Source organism: Kickxella alabastrina (genome assembly GCF_025024165.1).
Source record: "Kickxella alabastrina strain RSA 675 chromosome Unknown BX661scaffold_3, whole genome shotgun sequence".
Lineage (NCBI taxonomy): Eukaryota > Fungi > Kickxellomycota > Kickxellomycetes > Kickxellales > Kickxellaceae > Kickxella > Kickxella alabastrina.
The window spans coordinates 826,393-849,696 of NW_026251474.1; the positions used below are offsets into that span (position 1 = coordinate 826,393).

At 51.0% G+C, this 23,304-nt stretch overlaps 12 protein-coding genes across 12 annotated transcripts; 4 read left to right on the forward strand and 8 right to left on the reverse strand.

Annotated features, from left to right (window-relative positions):
• Positions 1–23: 23 nt before the first annotated feature.
• Positions 24–3,693, reverse strand: BX661DRAFT_196385 (uncharacterized protein; the record flags this gene model as incomplete). Its single annotated transcript, XM_051538046.1, has 4 exons — positions 24–50; positions 75–317; positions 357–622; positions 1,815–3,693. 4 exons carry the CDS (start codon positions 3,691–3,693, stop codon positions 24–26), a joined length of 2,415 nt encoding a protein of 804 aa, XP_051394287.1.
• Positions 3,694–4,220: 527 nt separating this feature from the next.
• BX661DRAFT_177782 (ankyrin repeat-containing domain protein) lies at positions 4,221–5,125 on the reverse strand. Its single transcript, XM_051534720.1, has one exon. The coding sequence runs from the start codon at positions 4,904–4,906 to the stop codon at positions 4,268–4,270; it is 639 nt and encodes a 212-aa protein (XP_051394288.1). The 5' UTR covers positions 4,907–5,125; the 3' UTR covers positions 4,221–4,267.
• A 1,531-nt stretch (positions 5,126–6,656) lies between these two features.
• BX661DRAFT_177788 (uncharacterized protein) lies at positions 6,657–7,944 on the reverse strand. The gene is made up of 3 exons (XM_051534721.1): positions 7,806–7,944; positions 7,272–7,557; positions 6,657–7,157 (listed from the first exon to the last, which is right to left on the reverse strand). The coding sequence occupies exons 1-3, from the start codon at positions 7,846–7,848 to the stop codon at positions 7,028–7,030; spliced, it is 459 nt and encodes a 152-aa protein (XP_051394289.1). The 5' UTR covers positions 7,849–7,944; the 3' UTR covers positions 6,657–7,027.
• On the reverse strand, positions 7,945–8,868 carry BX661DRAFT_177790 (phosphatase inhibitor-domain-containing protein). Its single transcript, XM_051534722.1, has one exon. The coding sequence runs from the start codon at positions 8,765–8,767 to the stop codon at positions 8,222–8,224; it is 546 nt and encodes a 181-aa protein (XP_051394290.1). The 5' UTR covers positions 8,768–8,868; the 3' UTR covers positions 7,945–8,221.
• Positions 8,869–8,947: 79 nt separating this feature from the next.
• Positions 8,948–10,189, forward strand: BX661DRAFT_177791 (Nse4 C-terminal-domain-containing protein). The gene has a single exon (XM_051534723.1). It carries the CDS (start codon positions 8,992–8,994, stop codon positions 9,964–9,966), a length of 975 nt encoding a protein of 324 aa, XP_051394291.1. The 5' UTR covers positions 8,948–8,991; the 3' UTR covers positions 9,967–10,189.
• Positions 10,190–11,972, forward strand: BX661DRAFT_177792 (uncharacterized protein). The gene is made up of 2 exons (XM_051534724.1): positions 10,190–10,651; positions 10,789–11,972. Exons 1-2 carry the CDS (start codon positions 10,297–10,299, stop codon positions 11,955–11,957), a joined length of 1,524 nt encoding a protein of 507 aa, XP_051394292.1. The 5' UTR covers positions 10,190–10,296; the 3' UTR covers positions 11,958–11,972.
• Position 11,973: 1 nt separating this feature from the next.
• BX661DRAFT_177794 (LETM1-like protein-domain-containing protein) lies at positions 11,974–13,856 on the reverse strand. The gene is made up of 2 exons (XM_051534725.1): positions 13,657–13,856; positions 11,974–13,474 (listed from the first exon to the last, which is right to left on the reverse strand). The coding sequence occupies exons 1-2, from the start codon at positions 13,739–13,741 to the stop codon at positions 12,003–12,005; spliced, it is 1,557 nt and encodes a 518-aa protein (XP_051394293.1). The 5' UTR covers positions 13,742–13,856; the 3' UTR covers positions 11,974–12,002.
• Positions 13,857–14,051: 195 nt separating this feature from the next.
• BX661DRAFT_177795 (P-loop containing nucleoside triphosphate hydrolase protein) lies at positions 14,052–16,486 on the reverse strand. The gene is made up of 2 exons (XM_051534726.1): positions 15,611–16,486; positions 14,052–15,590 (listed from the first exon to the last, which is right to left on the reverse strand). Exons 1-2 carry the CDS (start codon positions 16,398–16,400, stop codon positions 14,092–14,094), a joined length of 2,289 nt encoding a protein of 762 aa, XP_051394294.1. The 5' UTR covers positions 16,401–16,486; the 3' UTR covers positions 14,052–14,091.
• A 1,519-nt stretch (positions 16,487–18,005) lies between these two features.
• BX661DRAFT_140313 (uncharacterized protein) lies at positions 18,006–18,663 on the reverse strand (the record flags this gene model as incomplete). Its single annotated transcript, XM_051532838.1, has 2 exons — positions 18,006–18,425; positions 18,493–18,663. Coding segments are annotated over 2 exons (591 nt in total), but the record flags the coding sequence as incomplete, so codon positions are not given.
• A 451-nt stretch (positions 18,664–19,114) lies between these two features.
• On the reverse strand, positions 19,115–19,510 carry BX661DRAFT_217431 (uncharacterized protein; the record flags this gene model as incomplete). Its single annotated transcript, XM_051538778.1, has 1 exon — positions 19,115–19,510. One exon carries the CDS (start codon positions 19,508–19,510, stop codon positions 19,115–19,117), a length of 396 nt encoding a protein of 131 aa, XP_051394296.1.
• A 1,530-nt stretch (positions 19,511–21,040) lies between these two features.
• On the forward strand, positions 21,041–22,039 carry BX661DRAFT_177798 (uncharacterized protein). The gene is made up of 2 exons (XM_051534727.1): positions 21,041–21,084; positions 21,127–22,039. Exon 2 carries the CDS (start codon positions 21,426–21,428, stop codon positions 21,840–21,842), a length of 417 nt encoding a protein of 138 aa, XP_051394297.1. The 5' UTR covers positions 21,041–21,084; positions 21,127–21,425; the 3' UTR covers positions 21,843–22,039.
• Positions 22,040–22,573: 534 nt separating this feature from the next.
• Positions 22,574–23,149, forward strand: BX661DRAFT_169017 (uncharacterized protein; the record flags this gene model as incomplete). The annotated part of the gene is made up of 1 exon (XM_051533484.1): positions 22,574–23,149. The coding sequence occupies one exon, from the start codon at positions 22,574–22,576 to the stop codon at positions 23,147–23,149; it is 576 nt and encodes a 191-aa protein (XP_051394298.1).
• Positions 23,150–23,304: the final 155 nt, after the last annotated feature.

The window sequence follows — 23,304 nt, forward strand, 5'->3', positions numbered from 1 at the left end:
CTCAAAAAAAGAGGAAATAAAATCTACACAGTCGCCACCTTGTCCGCCACCTTGTTGTCCACCGGCTAATCCACAAAATACTTGAACGGCTCGCACATCTTGTACAAGTTATCATACCCCCTACCAGCCTCGCTCTTTCGGCTGCCAAAGTTTATGATGGTGCTATACGCAAAGTCTATCTCAGTACGAACCGACTGAACCCGGAAATCCATCATTTTGGCCTGTTTGCGCAACTTTTCATTCACCGTTTTCAGTTCCCTATACATCTCGGCATGCTCCTCGACCTCCCGCACCTGTGCATCAATCACGGGGGGCAGCTTTTGGAGCAGCTTGGTCTAGAGTATATTTTCGTGAACAATCTCTGCGTTTTCCGCGAGGTACTCTGGGATATCACCCTCAAGACGCTTGTTAGCCGATTGTACCTTAATAATCTCTGCGCGCAGCTGCTGGTTCCCTCTCTCGATGTCGTCGATTTGAGCTTGGATAAAAAGCTTGTCGAGCAGCGGCGAGCTGAACATGTTATTTTGGGGTTGGATGTACGTGTACTTGGTGGTGGTAGCGGGGATGATGGGCAGATGGGAGACAGTTAGAGTGTCGTCAACATTGGTCAAGTCGGTGGTAACTAGGGTGGTGGATGAGTGTTGAGCAGACCTGCTGCTGGTAGAAATTGTGCAAAGCGCCTTGGAAATGGCATTGTTGACATTAGCCGAGGTCCAGAGACGAGGACTAAAGGGCGCAAAAGCAGAAAACATAGCAATAGGGCTATTAAAAGAAAAAGAAAAATTGTAATGTGTTGATTTAAAGTAATTTGTTTAGAGTGCAACAAAATATAATGGTTGATGGGGAGGAATAAAAAAGAAAAAATAGACAGGTGGGAGAGCGTCATTGTCAAAATAATTTATAGAAAGTCAGTTTGGCATGAAGCTGCCGCACTCCGAGGAACTCGTTCGGATTATGTACATTTAAACAATTTCAAGCGTGTCCAGCTTTTTTTTTCGTGCCGCGCAAAAAAAACAATGCAAAAAAAACAAAACAATAAACAAATGATATTTAAGGGGTAGGCGTGGGGAGTGACATCGGCAATACATGAACAAAAAGAGGCTTAGTCGCTATGCAGCTTTCAATATTACTAATTTTTTTAGGTAAGATCCGTATGCTTGTGGAATGGCAGTCCGGGATGAAGTAGGAAAACAAACAAACTGTACATGCGCTGTCATTGCCGATCATCCAGTATACTCGTGGAAAATATGATATGGACTGGCGGTAAATGAAACGGAATAGATGAGCGATACTATGTGAAAAAGAACGCATACATGTACGACTTCAAATTAAAGAATGCTTATATCGAGACTGCATGTGTGCTGCCTTTGCTCTACCTCTGGCGAAAGGTGTTAATGCACTTACCTTTTAATAAAATGTAAAGATTAGTGGGTAAACACAGGCTTGAAAATAATCCAGCAGGTTGGGGATTTGTTACAGTGTAGTTTGTGTTCTATATCTCGACAAAAAATATATTAGAATACATATTAGAACATTTTTCACAGGCATATATAAAAGAAAGATTGGCTACAGTCAACATGAAACTTACTTTTTTGAAAGAAAAATGTTAATATTGTTAACGTTAAAATATTATAGTTGAAAGAAAAGAAAAATGAGAAAGAAATAAAAAAATTGTTGAAAGCATTTCCGGCGTCATAATTAAGCAGCGACAGATCTCTTCAAAACAAATATGCTCTTTACACGGGTTACGCTGTTCCTAACAGCCACATTGGTGCTCCTTTTTGCCAACATAAGCGTTCTTGTAATCCGGCCACCAGTTGGCAGCTTTATCTCCGTCGTAGCACCAACCAAGGGTTTTTCAAAATCAGCCTCATCCGATGTCCCAACATGTACATACTCCTCCGCCTCCCCAGTTCTGGCCCTAGCTCCAGCCTCTGCATTTACCATGCTGCTGTCCTCGGGTTTGGGCACATCATGCGCGTCCACATTAATTCCAACCTGATTGTCCTCTGCATTGGTGGTGTTGGCAGCGGCTAATCCGCGGGTGTTATCAAAAAAGGTATGCGGAATAGCCGGTACATGTGAGGTGGCTGAGCGCCTGAAGACCATAGAGGTGGTCTGGCGAACATGCTGGACTTTGCGTGAAATTCCATCGAGAATCCTTGACGAGCGGCGATCCAAGTTACGAGACACTGGGTTTGGGCGCCGAGTAACGTTTGTCACAGACTGGGTGCTCGAAGACTGGTGCTGCTGCTGCTGGTTGTTGTTGCCCGTGATAATGGTGGTGGCGGGGTTGTCGTAGAAAATGTTATCGCTATGGTTGTCGTTGCTGCTGGTGTTACTGCCGACTTCCCTGCTGGCAATTTCACTAGCACTTGTAATTTCACTAGTACTTGCACTAGTACTTGCACTTGCACTTGCACTTGCACTTGCACTTGCACTTGCGCTGATGTCAGAGGTTTCGGTCTCAGCGCTGGTAACTACGGGAGCCCTAACAGAGGAAAAAGCTGTGGTGGCAGAAATAGCTATGGCGACTGTGGTCATAACCGGAGTAGCAGTGGAGGGCCTGGTGTTCTCGACAGTCTGCTGTGGCTTTTGCTTAGCCTCGGATACATGGTTATTTTCCTCCTCTGCTTGCCCCTTCTTTTCCCCTCCTTTCTGCTCAGGACCAAAGAAAACAGTCAGATCAGCCGCGGGTTTATCCGAAAAAGACTGGGTACCAGCAGAAGAAGAAGCAGAAGCAGCAGTATGTTCTTCAGACTTGCCCTCATCCAGCTTTGCATCGGCCTGCGCCTCAACAACAGACAGAGCAGACATAGCAGACGCAGAAGACACAGCATGTGCAGCAGGTGTAGCAGACATAGCAGGATCAGCAGCCGGAACCTCATTGTCCACCTGAATGACTTGCTCACCCTTGGACGCAGTCACAGTTGGATTCGCCAAAATTGCATCGCCAACATTGTTGGATCGAATCGGTCTTTTCGTCAAAAGACTAGTAATGCTTGACCTTCTCTGTCTAACCCGCATTCCCAGGGACGCCGACTTTCCCACTCCAACCTGCTGATAATCCTCCACTTCCTTCTGCCACTGCTGCCGCTGCCGCTGCTGATTCTGTTGTTGCATTTGAGTGGGTGCTTCGGGCGAAGTAGGTGCTGGCAGTAGACAGTCACTTGTGAGGTTGGCGATCTTGTCGTAGATTGAGAACAGTGAGGCGTTGTTTATGTCACCTATTTCAGGATCCGTGGCAAAGTCGAAATCAAACCCCAGATGGTCCAGCATTTCCTTCGTAGTAACCTCCCCATGCTGCTGCGGAGGATGCTGAGTGGCGGGAAGAATCGACAGGGATAGGTTGGTGTCCGGATCATTTGGGTCTGCGTAGCCTGTGGACTTGATGGTGTCCAGGTAAGAGAAGTCCATCTGTTCCTCGTCTTTCTCACCAATTACAGCTAAAATGGAAGCGGAAGCGGGAGCAAAGGCTGGTATGGTTGGCTTCCATTCCTTGGCAACAAGTTCATAGGCAGAATTGGCAGAATTGACAGCCTCTGAGTTATCCTTCTTGTCCTGGGCGAGCGAGAGCATGGTTATCGAAAGACTAGGCGAGTTGATTTCAGGCAGCCAGTGATTAACGTAGCGATCTTGGTGGTGGTCGTCGCTGTTGTTTGGTTGAATACTGGCGTCGGTTGATGATATCATGGTTAATATTCAAAATAAAATATTAGAGAGATAAGTAGTATCCAAAAAAGTCAATAATGAGAAAAGAGAAAAAAGAGGATAAGAAAGGAGCAAGAAAACGCAAAAACAAGGCGCAAGGCGCAAGGGATAAGGAGTAAATAAGCTATGAACAATGGACAAGGGAATGTTGGTGTTGGTGTTGGTGTTGACGTTGACGTTGGTGCTGGTGCTGGCGTTGGCGCTGGTGTTGGCGTTGGCGCTGATGCGGGCTTGAGTATAATATTGTGTTTGTAAAGTACATTTTTTTCCATCCTCCATTCTTCGAAGCGGAGTCTTATTTTCCTGAAACATTCTGCAAAAAGATCAGCAATACTTTAGCAGTAACAAGAAGGAGGGAAAAAGGGAACAGTAACATTTTTTAAAAAAAGGTTTCGCAAATATATGTATATGATATGTACACACATACACATACACATACACATACACATACACATACACATACACATACACATACACATACACATACACATACACATACACATATATTTTAATATTCCAAACGCTTTCTATTAGAGAAAAAAAAAAAAAAGAAAAATCACACAGAGTTCAAAAGACAGTTAGGCGGGGGCATTCCCAGCATGCGACGCAGGGTAGCGGATCTGGCTGCACAGGCAACAAACTCAGGGTCAGCCGGGTCAGCGCCCGCAGCCACAAGCTCCGCAACAACATCGACCCACCCGGCCCTCGCTGCAGCCACCAGTGCGCGGCGGCCGCCCTCAGCCGCCGCATTGGCGCCAGCTTCCAGAAGCAGGCGCACACAGGGCAAATGGCCGCCGCGCGCAGCACCCTGCAGGGCGCTCTCTTCCAGGGCACTGGCATGTGCACCGAAGCGTAGCAACAGCAAGCGGAGTACTTCGGCATGGCCGCGCTCCGCCGCCGCACGCACCGGCTCATCATCCTGCACGTGCACGTCGGCGCCGGCGCCGGCCAGCGCAGCCACCGTCAGCGGCGACCCGCGCGAGCTGGCAAAGACCAATGGCCGGCCGCCGCGCGCATCAGGGTCGGCGCCGCGCGCCAGCAGCAGCCGCACGAGCGCAACATGGCTGGTTGCTGCAGCCGGTGGTGACGCCGGGGCCGGCGCCGAGGCGCGCGACCGGTACCGCTGGGCCGACTGCGCCGGCTGGCGCAGCCCGTCGCCGTGGTAGGCGGCAGACAGCAGCGCGCTGTTGCCCATGGCGCGCGGCTGCGCACCGGCGTCCAGCAGCAGCCGCACGCACACAAGGTTCTTATCGCCGGCCAGAACGGCCAGCCGCAGCGCGCGAGACTCGTCGGCGGCGGCGTCGGCGTTGCAGTCCAGCAGCGCCTGGACAGCTGCCGCGTGGCCGGCGGAGGCGGCGCGCGCTAGCGGCTCGTCGTCCTGCACGTGCACGTCGGCGCCGCTGGACACCAGCAGCCGCACAATGTCGGCGTGGCCGCTAGCTGCGGCAATGCGCAGCGCCGCGCCGTTGTCCTGGCCGACGTCCACCAGCAGCGCGCCTAGCGGAGCAGCGCCCGGCGCAGCACTGCCGCCGCCACGCCAGGCGTCCAGCGCCCGGCCAGGGTTTCCAGAGTTGCTTCTGGCCTCTGCGGCGCTGCGCGTCCTGTGGCGCATGGCGGCCAGCTTGGCCACCACCGGCGCCCACGCGTGGGCACAGGCATGGCGCAGAATCCACTGGTCGTCGGCGCGCGGGTCGGCGCCCAGCGCCAACAGCAGCAGAACAACATCCTGGCGCAGCGCCCGCGGCCGGCGCGCCGCCAGGCCCAGCAGCCCGTCCAGCACGCGGTCGCGGCCAAACTCAACAAGGTAGAAGCGCGCACGCACGCCCATCGACCGCGACGCCTGGTAGAAGCTGCGCGACACTAGCGCGAGCGTTGGCCACTGCGCGTAAACGAAGATGTTGCAGAGAATGTCGAACGGCAGCGTGGCTAGTAGGGGGCTAGTGGAATTGCATTGCGGGCTGTTGCATTGGGGGCTAGTGGAATTGCATTGCGGGCTGTTGCATTGCGGGCTGTTGCATTGCGGGCTGTTGCATTGCGGGCTGTTGCATTGCGGGCTGTTGCATTGCGGGCTGTTGCATTGCGGGCTGTTGCATTGCGGGCTGTTGCATTGCGGGCTGTTGCATTGCGGCTTCATTGCATTTTTGAAAGTGGAAAAAAAAACAAAAATTAAATTAGGTGAATTGTAAAGACAAAGAGGCATAAAGGGAAAATACAGGTCAGTCGCTGTCGTGGTCGACCAGCTCGACGCGCCGCCGGCCACGGCCACAGCCACGGCCCAGGCTGCCAAGCGGGGACGCCGGCGGCGGCAGCAGCACAGCGTCCATCCACCACGGGCGGGGCGCGGCACCGCCGGCACTCGCAGCGGCCGGCTTTTCCGACAAGGCACGTGACAATGGGCGCTCGTCGCCCTCTGCGCCGGCCGCCGCCACAGGGCCCTCTGCGCCGCATCTGCCCAGCAGCAGCGGCTGCTCGCCCGCGGCGCAGCGGTACACGGCCAGCACGCCGCGCGGCTCGGGCACGGCGCACAGCACGTCGGGCGCAAACAGCGCCGGCGCCAGGCGGCGCAGCACGGCGGCGCACGACAGCTGCTGCAGCGGCAGCGCGCATGCCAGCCCGGCGACGGCGCGGCAGGCGGCCTCGGCACGTGCCGCGCACCGGCGGCGCCGCAGCCGCACGGCCTGGGCGACCAGCACGCGCATGTCCTGCAGCTCCGGCACGGCGCTTGCGCGCAGGTTCTGCAGCAGCTCCAGCGCCTCGTCGAACGACGCGCGGAGCAGCCGCGGCCGCAGCGCCACCAGCACAGCCGCAAAGAAGTCGCCCAGAAAGCCCAGCTGCGCCCACTCGCCGCCGTCGCCCGACGCACCAAAGCGCGCGTGCACGTGCACGGCGCCCGGCGCGCGGCCAATCAGCGCGACGGGCGCCTCGGCGGCGGCAGCCAGGGCACCGGCTGGCCCGGCGGCGGCTGGCCCGGCGGCTATGCGCGCGGCGTTGGCCAGAAGCGCGTCCCACAGCGCGAGCACGTCGGGCAGCGCAAACTCGCGCGCGCCGCAGACCAGCAGCCACCGCAGCGCAAAGTGCTCCGGCCGCACGCCGCAGCGCCGCAGCCGCGCCCACAGCGCCGCATCGGCCGCCTGCACGCACGCCCACCAGCGGCGCAGCGCAGCGCGCAGCCCGGCGCCGTCGTCGTCCATGGCGGCGACGAACAAGTCGAGGTGGGCGCCGCGCAGCACGCGCACCAGCAGGTGGAATGCCGCCGCCTCGGCGTCGCCGCCGGCGTCTGCCGCGCACGCGTAGTACAGCGGCGCCAGCACGTCGTTCATCCCCTGCGCGTAGCCGCTGCCGCGGTTGAAGCGCGCGTACACCACCAGGACGCGTGCCATCGCGTCGGCGTGCGTCCACGCGTCGGCGCCGGCAAGAGCCGCCGGCGCGGCGCCGCCGCCCAGTGCCTGGTGGATGCGCTGCGCGAGCGCGCACGCGTGGCGGCCGGGCGCCTGCGCCTGCTGGACGCGCTGCCGGAAGAGCGCAATGTCCGGCTGCGTGCGCGCAACGTCGGCGCGCACCTGCGCGAGCTCAGCGTCGGCGCGCACCTGCGCGACCTCAGCGCCAGCGGCCGCCCGCGCTTCCCATAAGCTGTGCACAAGGTCGGAGTACGCGAGCCGCCCGGCCGCGGCGGCCGAGGCCCAGCAGCGCCGGTCCGCCGGCAGGCTGCCCGCCAGCAGCCGCCAGCAGATTGACCGCAGCCCGCGCACGCCGTCGGGGATGCCGCCGAAGCACAGCGCGGAGAGCTGCGCAAGGTCCACTGCTGCGCTGTCGCTGGGGAAAAGAACGCGGCTGAAGTCGCCGACCCTACGCGTAGAGAGCGGCGCATGCATGGTGATGTTAGTGAGTTTGAGGCGAAAAGACTGAGCAGCAAGTTTAAAGTGCTTTCTTTTTTGCCTGCTGGCCCGGCCGGAGCTTTTGTGCTTTTCTTTTATTCTGATTCTGGCAGAAGAGGCCGCGTCTGCCTCTCTGTGCTGCGCCTGCCTCTTTGTACCACGGCTGTCTCTCTGTGCCGCGGCTGCTTCTTTGTGCTGCGTCTGCCTGCCGTCCCCCACCCGCCTCTGCCACCATTGCCGCCACCGCCGCCACCATCGCCATTGTCCGTCGATCAAGACCAGCATCAATGCAAGTACCTTTTCGATTCTTTCAATTCCCTCATTGTATTGTGTTATAAAAAAAAGTCAAGAGCCAAAGCTGAGGCAAGAAAAAAAATGGAAAAAAAGAAACAGGAAGCACACCAAAGGCGCTCTCATCAACACACCAAATGTGCGCATCAACACACCATCCACAGTCAAATAATGAATAATGCACGGCGCCCAGTCCAACAACAACACTGCCTCCCCCCCTCTCCCAAAGTGGTAAGTGCTAAAGAAAATTGCTTTTCTTCCTTCCTTGTGCAACAACCAACCTCCCCCCCCCAATTCATCGATGTCCTTTGATTTCCTCTTGTGACTCCGCAGCCTCTCCGTTGCTAGTGCTTCTGGTGGTGCTTCTTCCGGTGCCGCGGCATGCGCTCGTACTCATTGGGCGCATCGCTATCGTCGGACGAGCAACAGCTCTCGTCCGAATCAGACTCGCCAAACTGCCGCTCCTTGCGGAAAATACAGCACACTTTGCTTTTCTTCTTTCCCAGCCCCTCGTTATCCACCGTATCATCGGACCATTGCACCCGAGGCGAACCCACTGCTGCTGCTATTGTTGTTTCTGATGTGTGTTCTTCGGGGAATCCGCGTAGATGAAGTACTCCAGCGGATCGATCCGGCCCTAGTCCCGGTACTGTGTGGCTTGGATCAATGACCATTGTGCGTGATCCGTGGCTCGCCGCAGCTGTCTGACTGCCGCCAATACCGCCGCCGCCGCCGCCGCCGCCGCCACCGCTGCTGCTGCTGCTGCCGCTGCCGCTGTTGTTTACCCGCGTCTGCAGGTGCCGGTGTGATACATTGGTGCCCGGTGTTTGTGCCAGTAGTGGACTCGGTGAGCCTGCAATTGAGCTTGAACTAGACAAGGGCTGCGTCATTCTGTTTAATAAAATTGTGTTGGGGTTTTCGAAGAATTTAGTGTTAAATTTGAATGGTAAATGACAGACAAAAGGAAGAAATTAATAATACAATTTTTTTTGGGCCAAAACAAATAATGAAAAATGAAAACCATTTTTGTTCACCTTGTTCCCCTATTTATTTATTACTTTTTTATCTTCCTTGTACAGTTGTAATCACCCTTAAATTTTAAATTATTATAAAAATGTCAAGCATCATTCTCGACCACAGCGACCTCGCCACAGCGGACAACGGCCAGGCTCTCGCCCAACGGCGCGAGACCCGCCACCAATACCGCAGCCTTCTCTCGGACGCGACGACGCGGCAAAAGGAGTACCTTGCAGGCGACGGCACCCTGCTCCTCGAGGACCTAGCGCGGGCCAACCAGCTCTTCGACGGCGTCAAATCCACCGCCGAGGGTATCCTAGACTCGCGCTTTCTGATTCTTTCCGCAGACATCAGCGCCCAGCGCGCTCACCAGCTGCGCATCGACTCGGCAGCCTTTGACCCTTTGGAATTCATCGACCAAGTGCGCATGGTCTTGTACCCCAGTGGAGCCGGAGCCAGAGCCGGAGATTCTGAGGAGCAGCCTGGAGATTGGGCTAAAGTTGGAACACTGGCGATGCGGTTTGGCCGGATGCCGCCGCGCTTTTCGTGCCTTTACGGCCCACTGATGACCGAGAAGAAGGTGCGTAAGAGAATAGAGGTGTCCCGGAAAAAGAACACTCAGAGGGAAGGCCCAGTGCACGAAGCCCAGATTGACACAATGGGCGAGAGCGACATTAAGAAGCAGGAGAATCAGACCACAAAGTTGGTGCAAAAAGTCCACCGCTTACTCACCAAGGTCGGCCCCATCAACCTGTTCCAGTTCGTCATCAACCCGCATTCATTCTCGCAGTCTGTCGAGAACATCTTTTACGTCTCTTTTCTTATTCGCGATGGCAAGGCCTATATTGATGATCAGACAGGCCAGCCGATGATCGAGGCTTGTGAGCCGCCGCAGCATGCTGATTATGAGATGGGGTTGACTAGGAAGCAGCTCATTTTCAGCCTGGATCAGAATACTTGGACGGAGATTATCAACGTGTATGGTATCGCTGAGAGCACCATTCCGATGCGACCGTCGAATGTCGGCGCTGACGGTCTGACACAGATGTCGTCGCAGGCGCTACGCCATTGAAAAATAAAAATTACTATGTAAAAATAAAACAATACAATATCCAAAAACAAAAACAAAAACAAAGAATTTTCTTGATTCTCAATCCTCCGAATATATCAATTTTAGCCAGGCTATGGAAAACTTGATCAAAAAGAGGCACCATTTAAAATAAAAAAAAGCCTAACGCTCAGCTAATTTATGCAAAAAAAAATATATATAATATATATTTTAATTTTCCCTCCGTTGTTGCATTTTACTGAATTTCTATTTATATTTATTCTCTTCTCTCTTTCTTTTTTTTCTCATTCGCATTCTCACATTTATTTTTCTTTATTTTCTCTCTCTATTCAAATGGACGCTGTTGTCGACCTGACAGACTCACCGACCTCTCCACCACCATTAAATTCTGCGCATTCGCCTTTAACCACACACCCAAACAACACACACAATGAGTACGCCGGTCCTGTAGTGATATCCAGTGACGAAGAAGCAGCAGCAGAGGGCATTCAGGCCCAAGGGCGTATGCCGGCTGGCGTCCCGCCACTCCCTCAGGGATACATCCTGCCTCCTATCCGCCCGCCAAGTGAGCGCAGCCATGGCCGTATCGAGCGCATAACCACCTTACGACAGATGCTCATGTCGGGACGGAGTGGTAACAGAAATAACCGTAGTAATGGTAGTAATGTACAGGGCCGACCACAACAACGTAAGCAAAACTCAAAACTCAAAAAAAAAAAAAAAAAAAAAAAGCATTGTAATTATTTTTTTCCAAGAGAAGAAAGCAAAAATTAATTGTAATAATATTAATACTAATACTTTTTTTATTTTTTTTTTAAAGAGTAGAAGTTCTGTTGGGGTCTAATCGGCTTGTTCCGTTGCATATGACTCGGCCGCCAATAATTTCCCGTGGCGTGCAGCATATGGCCAACGACCCCATCCAGCCGGGCGTCTATAACCCCATCCACGCCCGCCCTCTTCTTCCACACGAGCGCCAACAACGCATAGCAGAGGCAGCGGCTGCAGCGGCAGCGGCAGCAGCAGCAACAGCAGCAGGGGCGGATTCACCATTATCCTCAGCAGTAATATCCGGACGCGAAACCGCCGACGGAGCCATTGACGTCGAAGATGTCGACCCCACACCCTACAACCAAATGGCAGCAGCAGCATCAGCATCAGCAAACAGATCCTACGTATCGTCTTCTGACGATCTATCCAGCGAGTACAGTGGCAATGAAAGCCCGCGCAATTCCATCCCTGCTCGGACAATCCGCCCCTTTGTTGGCAGGAGATATCGCGATTCTGAAGACAGACAGGCGGCAATGCAGCTTATAAGAGAGGCGCGTGCTCGGCAACAAGCCCAATCCATCAACCACAATTCACGGGCGGAAATAGAAATCCAGCGTCGGTACCGGAGTCAGCGGAATCGGCAGTTAAACGAGACTCGCGCGGCCCAGCGCCGCAGCAGACCAGGTAGCGGACAGAATGCCACCGGCACATCAATCCCATTCATGTTTCCGTTCCACCCGGGTCTACTCCCGCACCACTTCCAGCGCAACACAACCAATGGCAGCGGCAATTCCACTAATCGAACACAGCTAAATCCGTTTGATTTTTTCCCTGGCGAGGATATCTCGGACCTGCTCACTTTTCTTGAAGCCACCGCCCCGCAGCCACCATCGAATACTGCGAGACCGCGGCCGCTGTCCCCGGTTCAGCTGACGAAGCAGCAGGCGGAGCTGGCCAAAACCTCGGACTTTTCGCGCTGCGTGCCTGCGTGTAACTACAGGGATACGCTGCCGGCGGATATTTCCGCTGCTACGGCTTCAAAGGCTTTGGAGATTGTCTGTGCGCAGTGTACGGGCACTTTGTTCGATAAGGAGCCGGCCTGGGCGCCCCGCTGTGGCCATGTTATGTGTAACGCCTGCTACGAGGATATTACTGCTGGGTCTAGGGCATGCAAGGTGTGCAGGCACCGAATGCACAAGAATAAGCTGGTACACTTGTTTACATGAACAGAATAATAAAATAATAGATTCTAATTGGAAAAAAATACCACTTTACTTTTTGTCCGAGGAAGACTCGGTCTTGGTCTCAATATCAGCCTTGGTCTCAGCCTTGGGCTTGGCCTTTGCCGCCGCCTCCTCTGCGCTCTTCTGCTTCTTCTCCTGCACGTCCTCGTCCTCAATCAGCTCCTCCTGCTCCTCCAGCACTTCGAGCTTCTGCTTGGACGTAGCCTTTCCGCTAACCTCCGCCAAGCGCAGTGTCGCCTCGTTGACAAGGTTGTCGGGCAGCGAGTTGATAGTAGCCTGCAATGCCTCGTTGCTCAGCTGCTGCTGCTGCTGCTGGGGCTCGCCAGCAGTGATGATACGCGACAGAATGAGCAGTGTCGACGGGATATTGCGCTCCACATGCAGGTCAATCCACTGCTCCAGGCTCTCACGCATGCGCTGCGGCGAAACACCCACTGTGCGGATTCCGCGCGACTGGCAGGCCGACTGCAGCTCGGGCACCGACAGCGAGTCAATACCCTCGGCCGCAATGACCTTGTCGTCGGCGCGGATATAACGCATGCGGTTGGTGATCTGGTACCGTAGGTAGTTGTCCGTGCCAAAGGCGTTGACGCCCATGAACCGGCAGATCGAAACGAGCTGCGGCCGCGACAGGTTGTCCAGAGTCAGGTCGTCCTCGAAGATCTTGGCCACCTGCAGCAAAGCCGACGTCGAAACGCCCTCGCCCGATGAACGGATTTTGGCCAGGAACTCGCTCGTATCCTCCACTGTCTGCTGCTGCTGCTGCTCACCATTAGCAGCAGAGCGTGCCTTACCCATCTCTGCAATGGTCTCCTTAAGATACCGTGCCATCTCGTTGCGAACCCCCTGCACCTTCTCACGCTTCTTCTCAGCAAACGCCTTGTCCTCGTAAGTGCTTGGGAGCATGCCGGGGAACAGCTTGAGCGCCACAGGCAGCAGGAGCTCGGCAAACGGGATCACGACAAAAAGCAAAAACGGAACCAGCCGCACCGTGTCCGTAAATGTACGCCGCAGCTGACGCTGCTCGCGTCTGGTCAGCTTACCGCCCCAAACCACCTTGCTCACAAGCTTGGACGACAGCTTCACCTCCTTGGCAAACAGCTTGGTGCCGTGCCAGTAGTGCAACGCCTCGTGCTTGATCTTCTCCATCAATGTCTTCTTGGGCTCCTCCGTCGTGGCTACCTTGACTGGTTCTGCTCCCAAATCCTTGGTCGGCACTGGCTTCTTTGCCTCGTCGCCCGTGCGCAGGAGCACTGAGGCGGATTGAGTGTTGCGCAGCGTGGAAAGAGACGATGTCTGCTGCTGCTGGAAGGAGAAATACAGTGCGCGTGCTGGAACCATCACGCTGGCCTTGCGCTGGTACTGCTCGAGCAGCTGTTGCCGCCGCGCAGAGGCGATCGCCGGCCTGTTGCTGGTCTGGCGGCCTGTGGACGGTACAAGAAGAGAGCTAAGCTGCCTGGCGCCAGAGCTGCTGCGCGCGCCTGCAAACGAAAGCCCAACTATAAGAGAAAATATAGATAAATAATTGCGGTTTTTTTTAGTATTTTTTTACTCCTCCAATTCGAATAAAAAGTTTAATTTGGAAGCCGCTCTCATTATCTATCAACAAATTAATCGATTTATCTGCTCAGCCGCACACGGACGGATACAACATCTGAGTTATTCGGGTTGTTTGGTTTACCTGTTCCGGACCGCAAGACCATCGAGGCATTCAGCAGCTTGCTGGTAGCGACCAGCGGCGCCCGCTGCGAGTGTGAAAGAAGCATTTTTTAAAAAGAAAAAGAATTTAAAAAATGCAAGGTAAATCTCGATAAGAGCAAGAAAAAAAACAAAACAAAAAAGAGGAGTATTTAGAAACAAAAAGGAAGGAGAAAGCGGAAGAATATCATCGAAAAAAACCCTCCAGATCGAATGCCATCTATCTGCCAAAATAAAAAAGCCTGCACTTGCCAAGAAAAGCTTACACAAGGAATGGACTGGGCCAATCACACTCAAAGGCAAACGCACAAGCGGCAGATTGCGGGGGTTATTTGCGGATTTCAAAAAAGATTTCGTGATCACAGATGGATCACCAAGGTATTTCCGATTAGGATATATTTGAACATAAAATATCGTATTAAATTTCTTTTATGTTTTTGTCGGCAGCGTCCTGAGAAACACTCTGCGCTTGCGACTGCGATTGCGACTGCGACTGCTCAAACATGTCGTCGTCAAATCCGTGCTCAGCAGCCATCGACTCGGCCATCTGGCGGTCGGCCTTGGTGAGCTTGCCCGATACGGCCTTGACGACCTTGACGGACTTGCGCTGGCGCGGCGGCGGGATCTCGTGGAAGGTCAGCGACTCGGTGCTGTATGAGATAAAAACCTTACCCAGGGTGCCGTCAAAGCGGTTTTTCAACACGCTCAGGCGGCGGATCTTGTTGTCGGTAGCGGCGTTGCCGTGGCGCTGCAGGATGACAACGTTGTCGGCCTCCTGTGTGACCTTAGCCGAGCCAAAGATCGAGTTAATGTCGGCATCCGCGGCAGCCGCGCCGGACTGCGGCTGGCCGTCCTTGCGCAGGTGGGCGACCACAGTGATGTGCACGTTCTCGTCCGTGGCAAACTGCCTGAAAGTAGCAATGGCGGCGTCCTGCGCATCGTACTTGTCGATACCCTTGGCTTGCATTGACATCATGAACTGCAGGTTGTCGATGACAATGTGCTTGACATCGTACGCGTAGACCGCGTGGCGCATGGTCTCCAGCACGGTGTCAGGCCGCGTGCTGCCGTGAAACTTGAGAAAGTACATGGGCAGCTGCTCGAACTTGCGCGCCCAGTAGTCGATCTCGCTAGGCGCCTGCGAGATGTCGCGACGCGCGAATTGGCTCATCATGCGCGTAGCCAACCGCACATTGGGGATCTCGAAGCTGCCCCACAGCGTGCTGACGCCACTGCGGCAAAAGTCCAGCGACAGCTGCGACGCCACCGTGGTCTTGCCGCAGCCGGTGGCGCCGCTGAGGATTGTCAGCTCGCCGGGCCTCAGCCCCTTGAAGCACGCGTTCCACCCGGGCAGGTCAGTGCTGGGCACGCCGCGGATCAGCTCCGGATTAGTGACCTCAAACTTGACTGCGTCACGCAGCGCCGCAAACGCCAGCACCTTGTCGTGCTGCAGCGGCTGTGCGGCATCCAGCAGCGCAGCCAGATTCAACCCGCGCGCCAACGCGTCACCGGCTGACCGCGCGCCGTCACCCCCAGCCTGTGGGCCAACAACCAGGCAGCGGTCGACGCCCAGCTTGCGCGCGATCAGACGCGCCGCCTCCGTGCCCTGATGGTCGTCGTCCAACCACACGTACACGCGCTCGAATCGCTCCAGCGCGCGCATCGCGTCCAGTGGCAGCTGGTATGCGCCGCGCGGCAGCGACACCGCCGGGATGCCCGTCGCCTGGAACACTGCCAGGGCGTCGAGCTCGCGGCCCGTCAGCACCACGTCGCCGGCCTGCGCACCGGCCGCTACGTGGAATCCAAACAGCCCCGGCTGCGCATCGTCCGCCGGGTAGTACATCTGCACGTCGCCGGGCTTGGCCTGCACGTCGCCGGCCTGGAATCCAACGGCCTTGACCTGCACCGTGCAAACGCCTGCTGCGCGTCGGCTGCACCGCTGCTGGCCGCGCCAATGAAGCTGTTGGTGCGGAATGCCGTGCGCGGAAACACCAGGCACGGCACAGCGCTTGGGCTGCTACTGCCGCTGGCCAGCGCCCGCATATCGACGATCTCAGGTACAGCGCAGTCGACGAATCCCAACCCGACACCATACTGCGCCAGCACTTCAGGTGCCAGCCGCAGCTGGCCATCACCCTGCCCGGTCAGCGCCTGCCACGCGGCCTCGTGCTCGCGCAGGTTGTGCTGCAGCTGCGCCAACGCCTCGTCATCGATTTCGAATGGCTCCTGCTCCGCCATGCGTGCTGTCCGCGGGATACTGTTTTGGAACGGCCGCCGCGTCGCTAGCTCGCGATACTTGTCCCATGAGCCCTGCGCGAAGCAGCTCGTGCACACAAAGTCGCCTGTGTGTGTGCTCAGGTGCGCGCTGTATGCCAGTCGCCGTGGCTTGCCTGGCGAGCACTCGGGGCACTTGACCAGGAGCTCATCGGGCTTAAGGCCCGCCCGTGGCCGCTGCCGTGTTGACATTAGAAAGTCGCGGATGTTGTCTGCTAATGCCTCAGGCGCAGTTTCGGCCGCCTGCGCTTGATCCTGCCGGTCTGGCTGGATCGTCGCCAGCGATCGCCGCGAGATCACCGCTGCCACTGCCGCCGCCTGCTGTTCCTGGTGATGATAATGTGGTAACCGCCGGATGCATGCCTGGACCTGCGTTTTTGTTAATGCCGATGTGGTGTACCGCCGGTTGGCCCCAAACGCAACCGGCCGTAGTAGCAACTGCGTCCTCCACATGATGAAAATATAAATAAAAGGCTGCTTTGTGGGAGAGAAAGGGAAAAAGGGAAGAGTAAAAATAAGTTACAGTTGGTGCTGAATTTAAATAAAGAAAGGATAGCTAGCTTCTGTTGCTGGGTTTATGTCAGCACAAGCCACTCCAGTCCTGCGGTTATATTGTCCATCTTTTAAAAATCGAAGAATACTTTTTTTTCAGTCTACTGCAATTTTTTCCTGCGTTGTTTAATTCTTATGACACGTGTAGCTCATCGACTCGGCTCGAAAATACTGGTCTGCTTTGGCTGCGCACACATTTAGAACATTTTAGCGTGTATATGCATCCATATAATTTGAACAAGCGCGTTGAATAAGTTTCATTGGGTCATTAAAGATGGGACAATAAAGCAAAATAAAAGCTCAAGGTATTCGCGTGAAACTTGTCGGGGCAGAAAACTGGGTTTAATTAATGTCTGCCACCTCCATGCCATCCCCACCGCCATGACCGCCACCACCTCCTGCCATCCACCACCTCCGCCGTGCCACCACCCCGTGACCACCACCTCCGTGCCATCCACCACCGCCGTGACCGCCACCACCTCCGGGCCACCTGCCTCCTTGAGCGAGTGCATCTGCATTGGGCTCTCCAACATCTGTTCCAATCACAATGACCGCCAGGAAACCAATAAGCAAAATCAATTTCTGCATGTTTATAAAGTAATGAATATTGTATAAAAAAAGCCTTAAGAATATACTATACGAATATGTACTAGGACTGCTCAAAATAATCTAATATAGGCTGCTTTTTATACCAATTCATTTAGCAACTTTACCCTTGAGAAATATGTTTTTTGATTAACTGCAAACACAATGTTCAATCTAAAAAATGTTTTATTCTCAAAAAGTTTAATCACTCAAATGTTGTCAAAGGAAAACAACGCCGCTGGAATGACATAACCAAAGTTATTTTAACATGGCGTCAGACCTATCAACTTACGCCAGGCGCATTAAAGTATTGTAATTAAATTCAATGGAACTAGTAATTTATTTAGATAATTAAACAATGTTTGTTAAACAAAAACACAGAGACGCCGATTATTATCCTTGTAATATCGGCTTGTATGTGCAACGTGTGCAAAGTGCTTGTTATACGCCTCCATACTATAAAAGCGCTTGTTGCATAGCAACCAACAACCCAATAATCTAACATCTGACATCCAACACGAGGTTCTGCGATTCCTGGTTACGCTATAAGAAAAAATGGGGCTACAAATATTCTGCAAACCGACATCCTTCCCTCAGATAAAGTGTTTAGAAACTAATGGCAATAGACCACTATGGTTGACGATATTATCCAGTCGCTGCTTCTTTTGAAGAGAAGAAGCAGAGGAAATGGATTCTTGCGCACACGCTTGGGCTTTGGCTTTGGCTTGACCATCGCTGTAGACTCGGGCTCAGCCGACCCCGATGGTACCTTTTTACACAAGAAACGAGGAGGACGCTTGCCTTAAGCAGGGCATAAAAATGATGCGAAAGTCCAACACCGCAGCCATGTCACGATTCCACTTTCGTTTGCCTGATGTCACTTTCTTTATCTCCAACCCGCGTTCCGTCGGCCCTAAAGGTTTACAGGCAGTCTTCCATTACGCACTGGAGCAAGTCGTGTAATAAAATTTGGCGAGGTTTTTCTACTGCTGGAATTGTATTAACGCCTATTAGCATCTCCTGCAGCCCCTTGCCACGAATTGACTCACGATGACAGGTCATGCTTGGGATCCAGTTACTAAAAATAAGGACTGGATCTGGTCCAGATTTTGCAAGTTCGACGTCGGCGCGCTTTCTGTTAACAAAGAAAAGATAGCGGAGCTTGCGGTGGAGGGGGTCATTTGAGCTGCTGCCGTCGTACTTTCGACTCTTGCCGAGGGTCTGCGTGTTGTGATAATGTTCTCCCAAAATAAAATCGCCTTTACGGCACTCAAGGAGGTACTCAACATATAGCTTGCAATCAAGTGTACTGGGGTTAGGGTGGTTGAGCGCGCTCAGAATCTTCAATAGACGTATACCAATCATTTGTTTCCGTCTTGGCGAGCTTCGCGGGGTTAAGCTGGAATACTTTTTTTGCATTTTCGCGGATCTGAGGAAACACGCGTTCACGATGTTTATTAGCCTCTGAATTTTTGGTGTGGTAGAAACTATTTCTCTCACACTTTTTGCAGTTGCTTTTACATCCCAGACAATAGAGCATATCCCGTCGACCTGTATCACAAGGAACTGATTTGCCAACAATATAATGAATGCCATTTTTGGTAAATTATCAATGTACTTGGGAGGAGGTGCCTTCTTACTGTGGGGTACACCATTGGCAAATTTACCGACATTGCTGTTGTTGTTGTCAGCATCGTCAGAACCTTTCTAAGACTGTGAAATACTCTTAACCTTGATCCTCTTTTTCTGTGTGTTTGCAGGTGAGTCAAGTAATACGATTATTGCAACACCATCGGTACGAATGATCCCTCCAAATTTCTGTGGTTATTCGACCTTTTGATAATCGAATGCAAACGGCCAACATGAGATATCACAAGGTGACCAAATTTTCTCTGGTGACTTGACTAAAAGCTTCCTCGTAGGCCGAATCTTGGAGACCTTGATATCCAGGCAAAGACCATCCTTGTGTAGTGCTCTGAGTCGGCTCATTGTGATGGACAGAATACGCCATGCAAGAATAGTCTTGTCAACTATCGTAAACCCTGGGTACAATAGACGTCCTCATCAGAAAAGGGAAATCGTCCCACACCTTTGTTGAGATTTAAAACCCGGAAAATCTCAACAAAAGCCCCAATGTGGTTCACTGTATTGGCTACAGAGTCATACTGGAGCCCCTTGTCACCGAAACTGTAGTCCTCAGGGTAGGTGTCAAAAACCTTCTTAATTACGCACGCCATTCTGTCGCGAAGCATAGTGTCTGAAATTTGTTTGGTGTTGATCTGCTTCCCGGCTTTGCTGGTTTTAGCAGACAACAGAGCCCACTTCATCTTGCCTGCTAGAATTTTGATTTCCTTGCTAATCAGATGTATTTCCTTTTTGGTGTAGCCACCCTCCTTCGTAAGTTCCTTGTATTGCCATTCAGTCATTTTCTTTACGTCAAGTGCTATGTCAACCATATTTTTGAACTGCCTGTTAAAGCGCTGAGATATGATATTTATACGCCGCCAGAATTGTCGGTCCCTCATAATTAGCAACCCCATCTGCACCAATGAACTGCGGGCACTCAAACTTGGTCTCCTCGACGAACGTGTGCCTGTGCTTGTTAACGAGTTTGCTATTTGCATTGTTCAGGTTGTTACTGCATGGTTTGTTTTTATCTCCGAGGCAAAAGGCGATGAAGCTATTGGTTGATGGTGATCAACTGATTAACCAGTGTTGGCTGTTTAGCCACACAAACAATAAGTCACCCAGTGACCAAAGCAATATGCTTTTCTACTCTTCACCTTTCACAGTGCATAGCACTTATTTATTAAATATACTTTATATCATTATATTTTATCTACACGTTCATAGAACGTTCCTATATTCCAACACTTTGGAATGTCGAGGAATTATTTTCCAAATGCAGACGCACTCCACAGTTTGACTGTCTGGAAGATATACCATGCGCACGCCGAGCTTTCAATGGACAATATCAACCTCACGTCTGATGCCATGTTTAGTCGCTGGAAAATATACAGTAATGAGCTGCAACGTACAAGACTTTCATTATTCAATCTCATATCTCAAGGCCGTTCGCACATTCAAGGACCGCTGGACAAACGGGTGCCGTGTCAATGGTTTCAGTTTGACCTGGGGAAAAAGAGCTCATTGGAAAGCTTAAGTTTTGCAACACTCTAGTCTAGGACAGCCGCCTCAATTACCACGCACAGTGCAATCCCTCAAACTTGGACATCAGCACCAACGTCCCCTCAACGGCTATAAACGCAGTGCCCCCGCCCAATAAAAGTGGATTATTGTGATCATCTTATTTTTAATGTTTTATTGTTTTTATAATAAGCTTCGCACTAAGTCACTGTGCCAAAAATCTGTTTATTTTGAAGCAAACCCGAATGGCCCATCTTTTTGTTTGCATTGTACTTTGGATCTTGTCACAATGCCTCCCACGTGGTAATTTTGCATGAGTGTTTGCATTTTATAAAAAAATTACTTTTGCTGCTAAGAAAATGAATTCAAACATGTTTTTTATTATCCTTTGAAATTAATAATATAAAGGATAATAAATATTATTATATAAAAAATCCTGCTTGTTGTGTAAACATTTCAAAATAATAGTGTCAAGTAGCCTCCAGATAAATTTGCCATGTATTGAATTGAAAACTGAGAATGCCAGTATATTGGCTTTGTCTTTATTATTATTATTATTATTATTTATTTTACCTTCTAACATATTTTTGTATCCCCTCTTTTGACAAATCCCAACTACATATTTCCAGCGAGTACAATAGCCAGTGCGTCACAAACTCAATACCGGTTGGTCCTTATACTTTTGTTTATGCAGTTAGAAAGCTATACAATAAAATGGCATCTTTAAAAGGGGGCCCGGCGACGCTACATTCGAGTAACCCTTACAAGGCTATTATGCAACGTAAAAAAGACTTGGCCTCATATCCGTCAACAAACCCCTTTAAATCCGCTCCAGCAGCAAAAAAGGACCCAGTCCCCATTAATAACTATAACCCATATAAAAAAGGGAATCCAGTCCCCATTAATAACTATAACCCATATAAAAAAGGGAATCCAGTCCCCATTAATAACTATAACCCATATGCAGAAAAAAGAGACGAATTCCTCAAGAATGCGGCAGTAAAACTTTCGGATTCAAACTCAAGCAAATTGGTAGAAAATAATACAGAAACACAAGCTCCAGGACCTGGCCCAAACAAACAAGCAGGAAAAAGTTCCTCCAAAGAAAAATCAAAAGGGCGTATCGGCGGAAACAAACCGGAGTTTGCTCAATTAATAATCCAGTTGGTTTTTGGAGTTGCACCTGTGTTATTAATGACAGGTATTTTTGCCGTATGGGAGAAAAACAATGTAAATATTGCCAATTCAAGCGGCAAAACTAAATACTATGCGCTGTACTGGCCTGTTCATCTTTTTACTCGCTGTGCGGTTGGTGTTTCGGCAGGTATAAACTGGCTATGGATGGTACGCAATTTTTATGCCGATTACAATGATAGACGTCGCTGGTGGAGAAAACTCAATCGTATCTTTGGCGTCGTTGCCACTGGGCTGGCTGCGCTCAATGACAGGCAATTGGATGCAGTATTTTTTCAAGACAAGTCTATTATACTTTATGCCGGAAAGGGAACGGGGTTCTACAGAAACCTTACTATTGTGTGCATGTGCTCCTACTGCTTCGCACTTGTGTCGTATGCGTGTTTTTCGGCTGAAATTAAGCACAAGAGACGTTGAGTTCTGGTTGCTTATGGGTTTTATTTTACCTTTTTTATCACTAATTATGCTATATTAAAATATGTACTTTTATTATTATTTTAGCAAATTTGCCTACATTAAACACTACATGCTACCCATTTTATTTTTACTATTATAAGCATTAAATGTAGCATAGCAATTTAAATATTTTATACCTTGCGCTATATACTTCTACCTTTTTCCACTTCCATCTATTCCCATCTTCCGTCTACTCTCTTCTACTCCCTTTTACTTTGTATTCATATAAATGCGCATTATTTATTTGCTTGACCGTAACAATTTTTTAACTGTCTTTACACGCGTGTCAGCTTTTTATTTTTAGATGCAATGCGAAAAATGATTTTCTTTATAAAATAAAATTGTTTGTTTTGAAGTAAAAAGAAACACATTTGTCTTTATATTTATGCTTGGCACAATTAAATAAAGTCCTATAAAGCAAAATAAATTTTGTGAAAGAAAAACCATAAACGAATTTTTACTGTTTACAAGAAATTTATTTAAAAAAACAAACCTACCTGGCAGCAAGGAAAGATTGTATTGTTATATTTTTATTTTCTCTACTTGTCAGTTTAATAACGATATTTTTACATTTTACATATTATTTATTATATATTAATCCCCGCACTTGTTGTATAAAGTTTGTCTACATAACAATTTTTCTCTGTAAACTAAGCACTCAAGCCAGAAATTATATTACATAGTATTTAGCAATGAGTGACTCCCCAACGCTCGAACAAGGCATATCAATCGAGACGCAAACAACGAAAAAAGAAAAGTTGCCCGGGTACTTTGGCCAGTACAAGTTTGAGATAATCCAACTGATTGTTCAGTTAGTTTTTGGGGTTGCTCCAGTATTAGCAATGACGGGCATATTCGGCGTGTGGGAGCAAAACACGGTCAATCTTGCCAATTCAAGCGGCAAAACTAAATACTATGCGCTGTACTGGCCTGTTCATATTTTCACTCGCTGCGCAATTGGCGGCTCGGCGGGTCTAAACTGGCTGTGGATGCTGCGTAACCATTATTCCCAATATCACGATAGACGTCGCTGGTGGAGAAAACTCAATCGTATCTTTGGCATGGTTGCCACTGGGCTAGCTGCGCTCAATGACAGACAGCTGGATGCAGTGTTTTTCGAAGACAAGTCTACTATAATTTATGCTGGAAAGGGAACGGGGTTCTACAGAAACCTTATTATTGTGTGCATGTGCTTCTACTGCTTCGCACTTGTGTCGTATGCGTGTTTTTCGGCTGAAATCAATCGTGACAAGAAGAAAAAGAGTTAATTGTACTATTTTTTTTGGTTTTGCTTGATATAACTTATTCATACATCCTGAGGTTTACTTTGTAATTTAAACCATTATTTAGTGTACATGTACATGTTACATGTGGGGAGCCTGAGGCTCGGTTCGAGTCAGCAACAATAGCAAAATAAAAATGC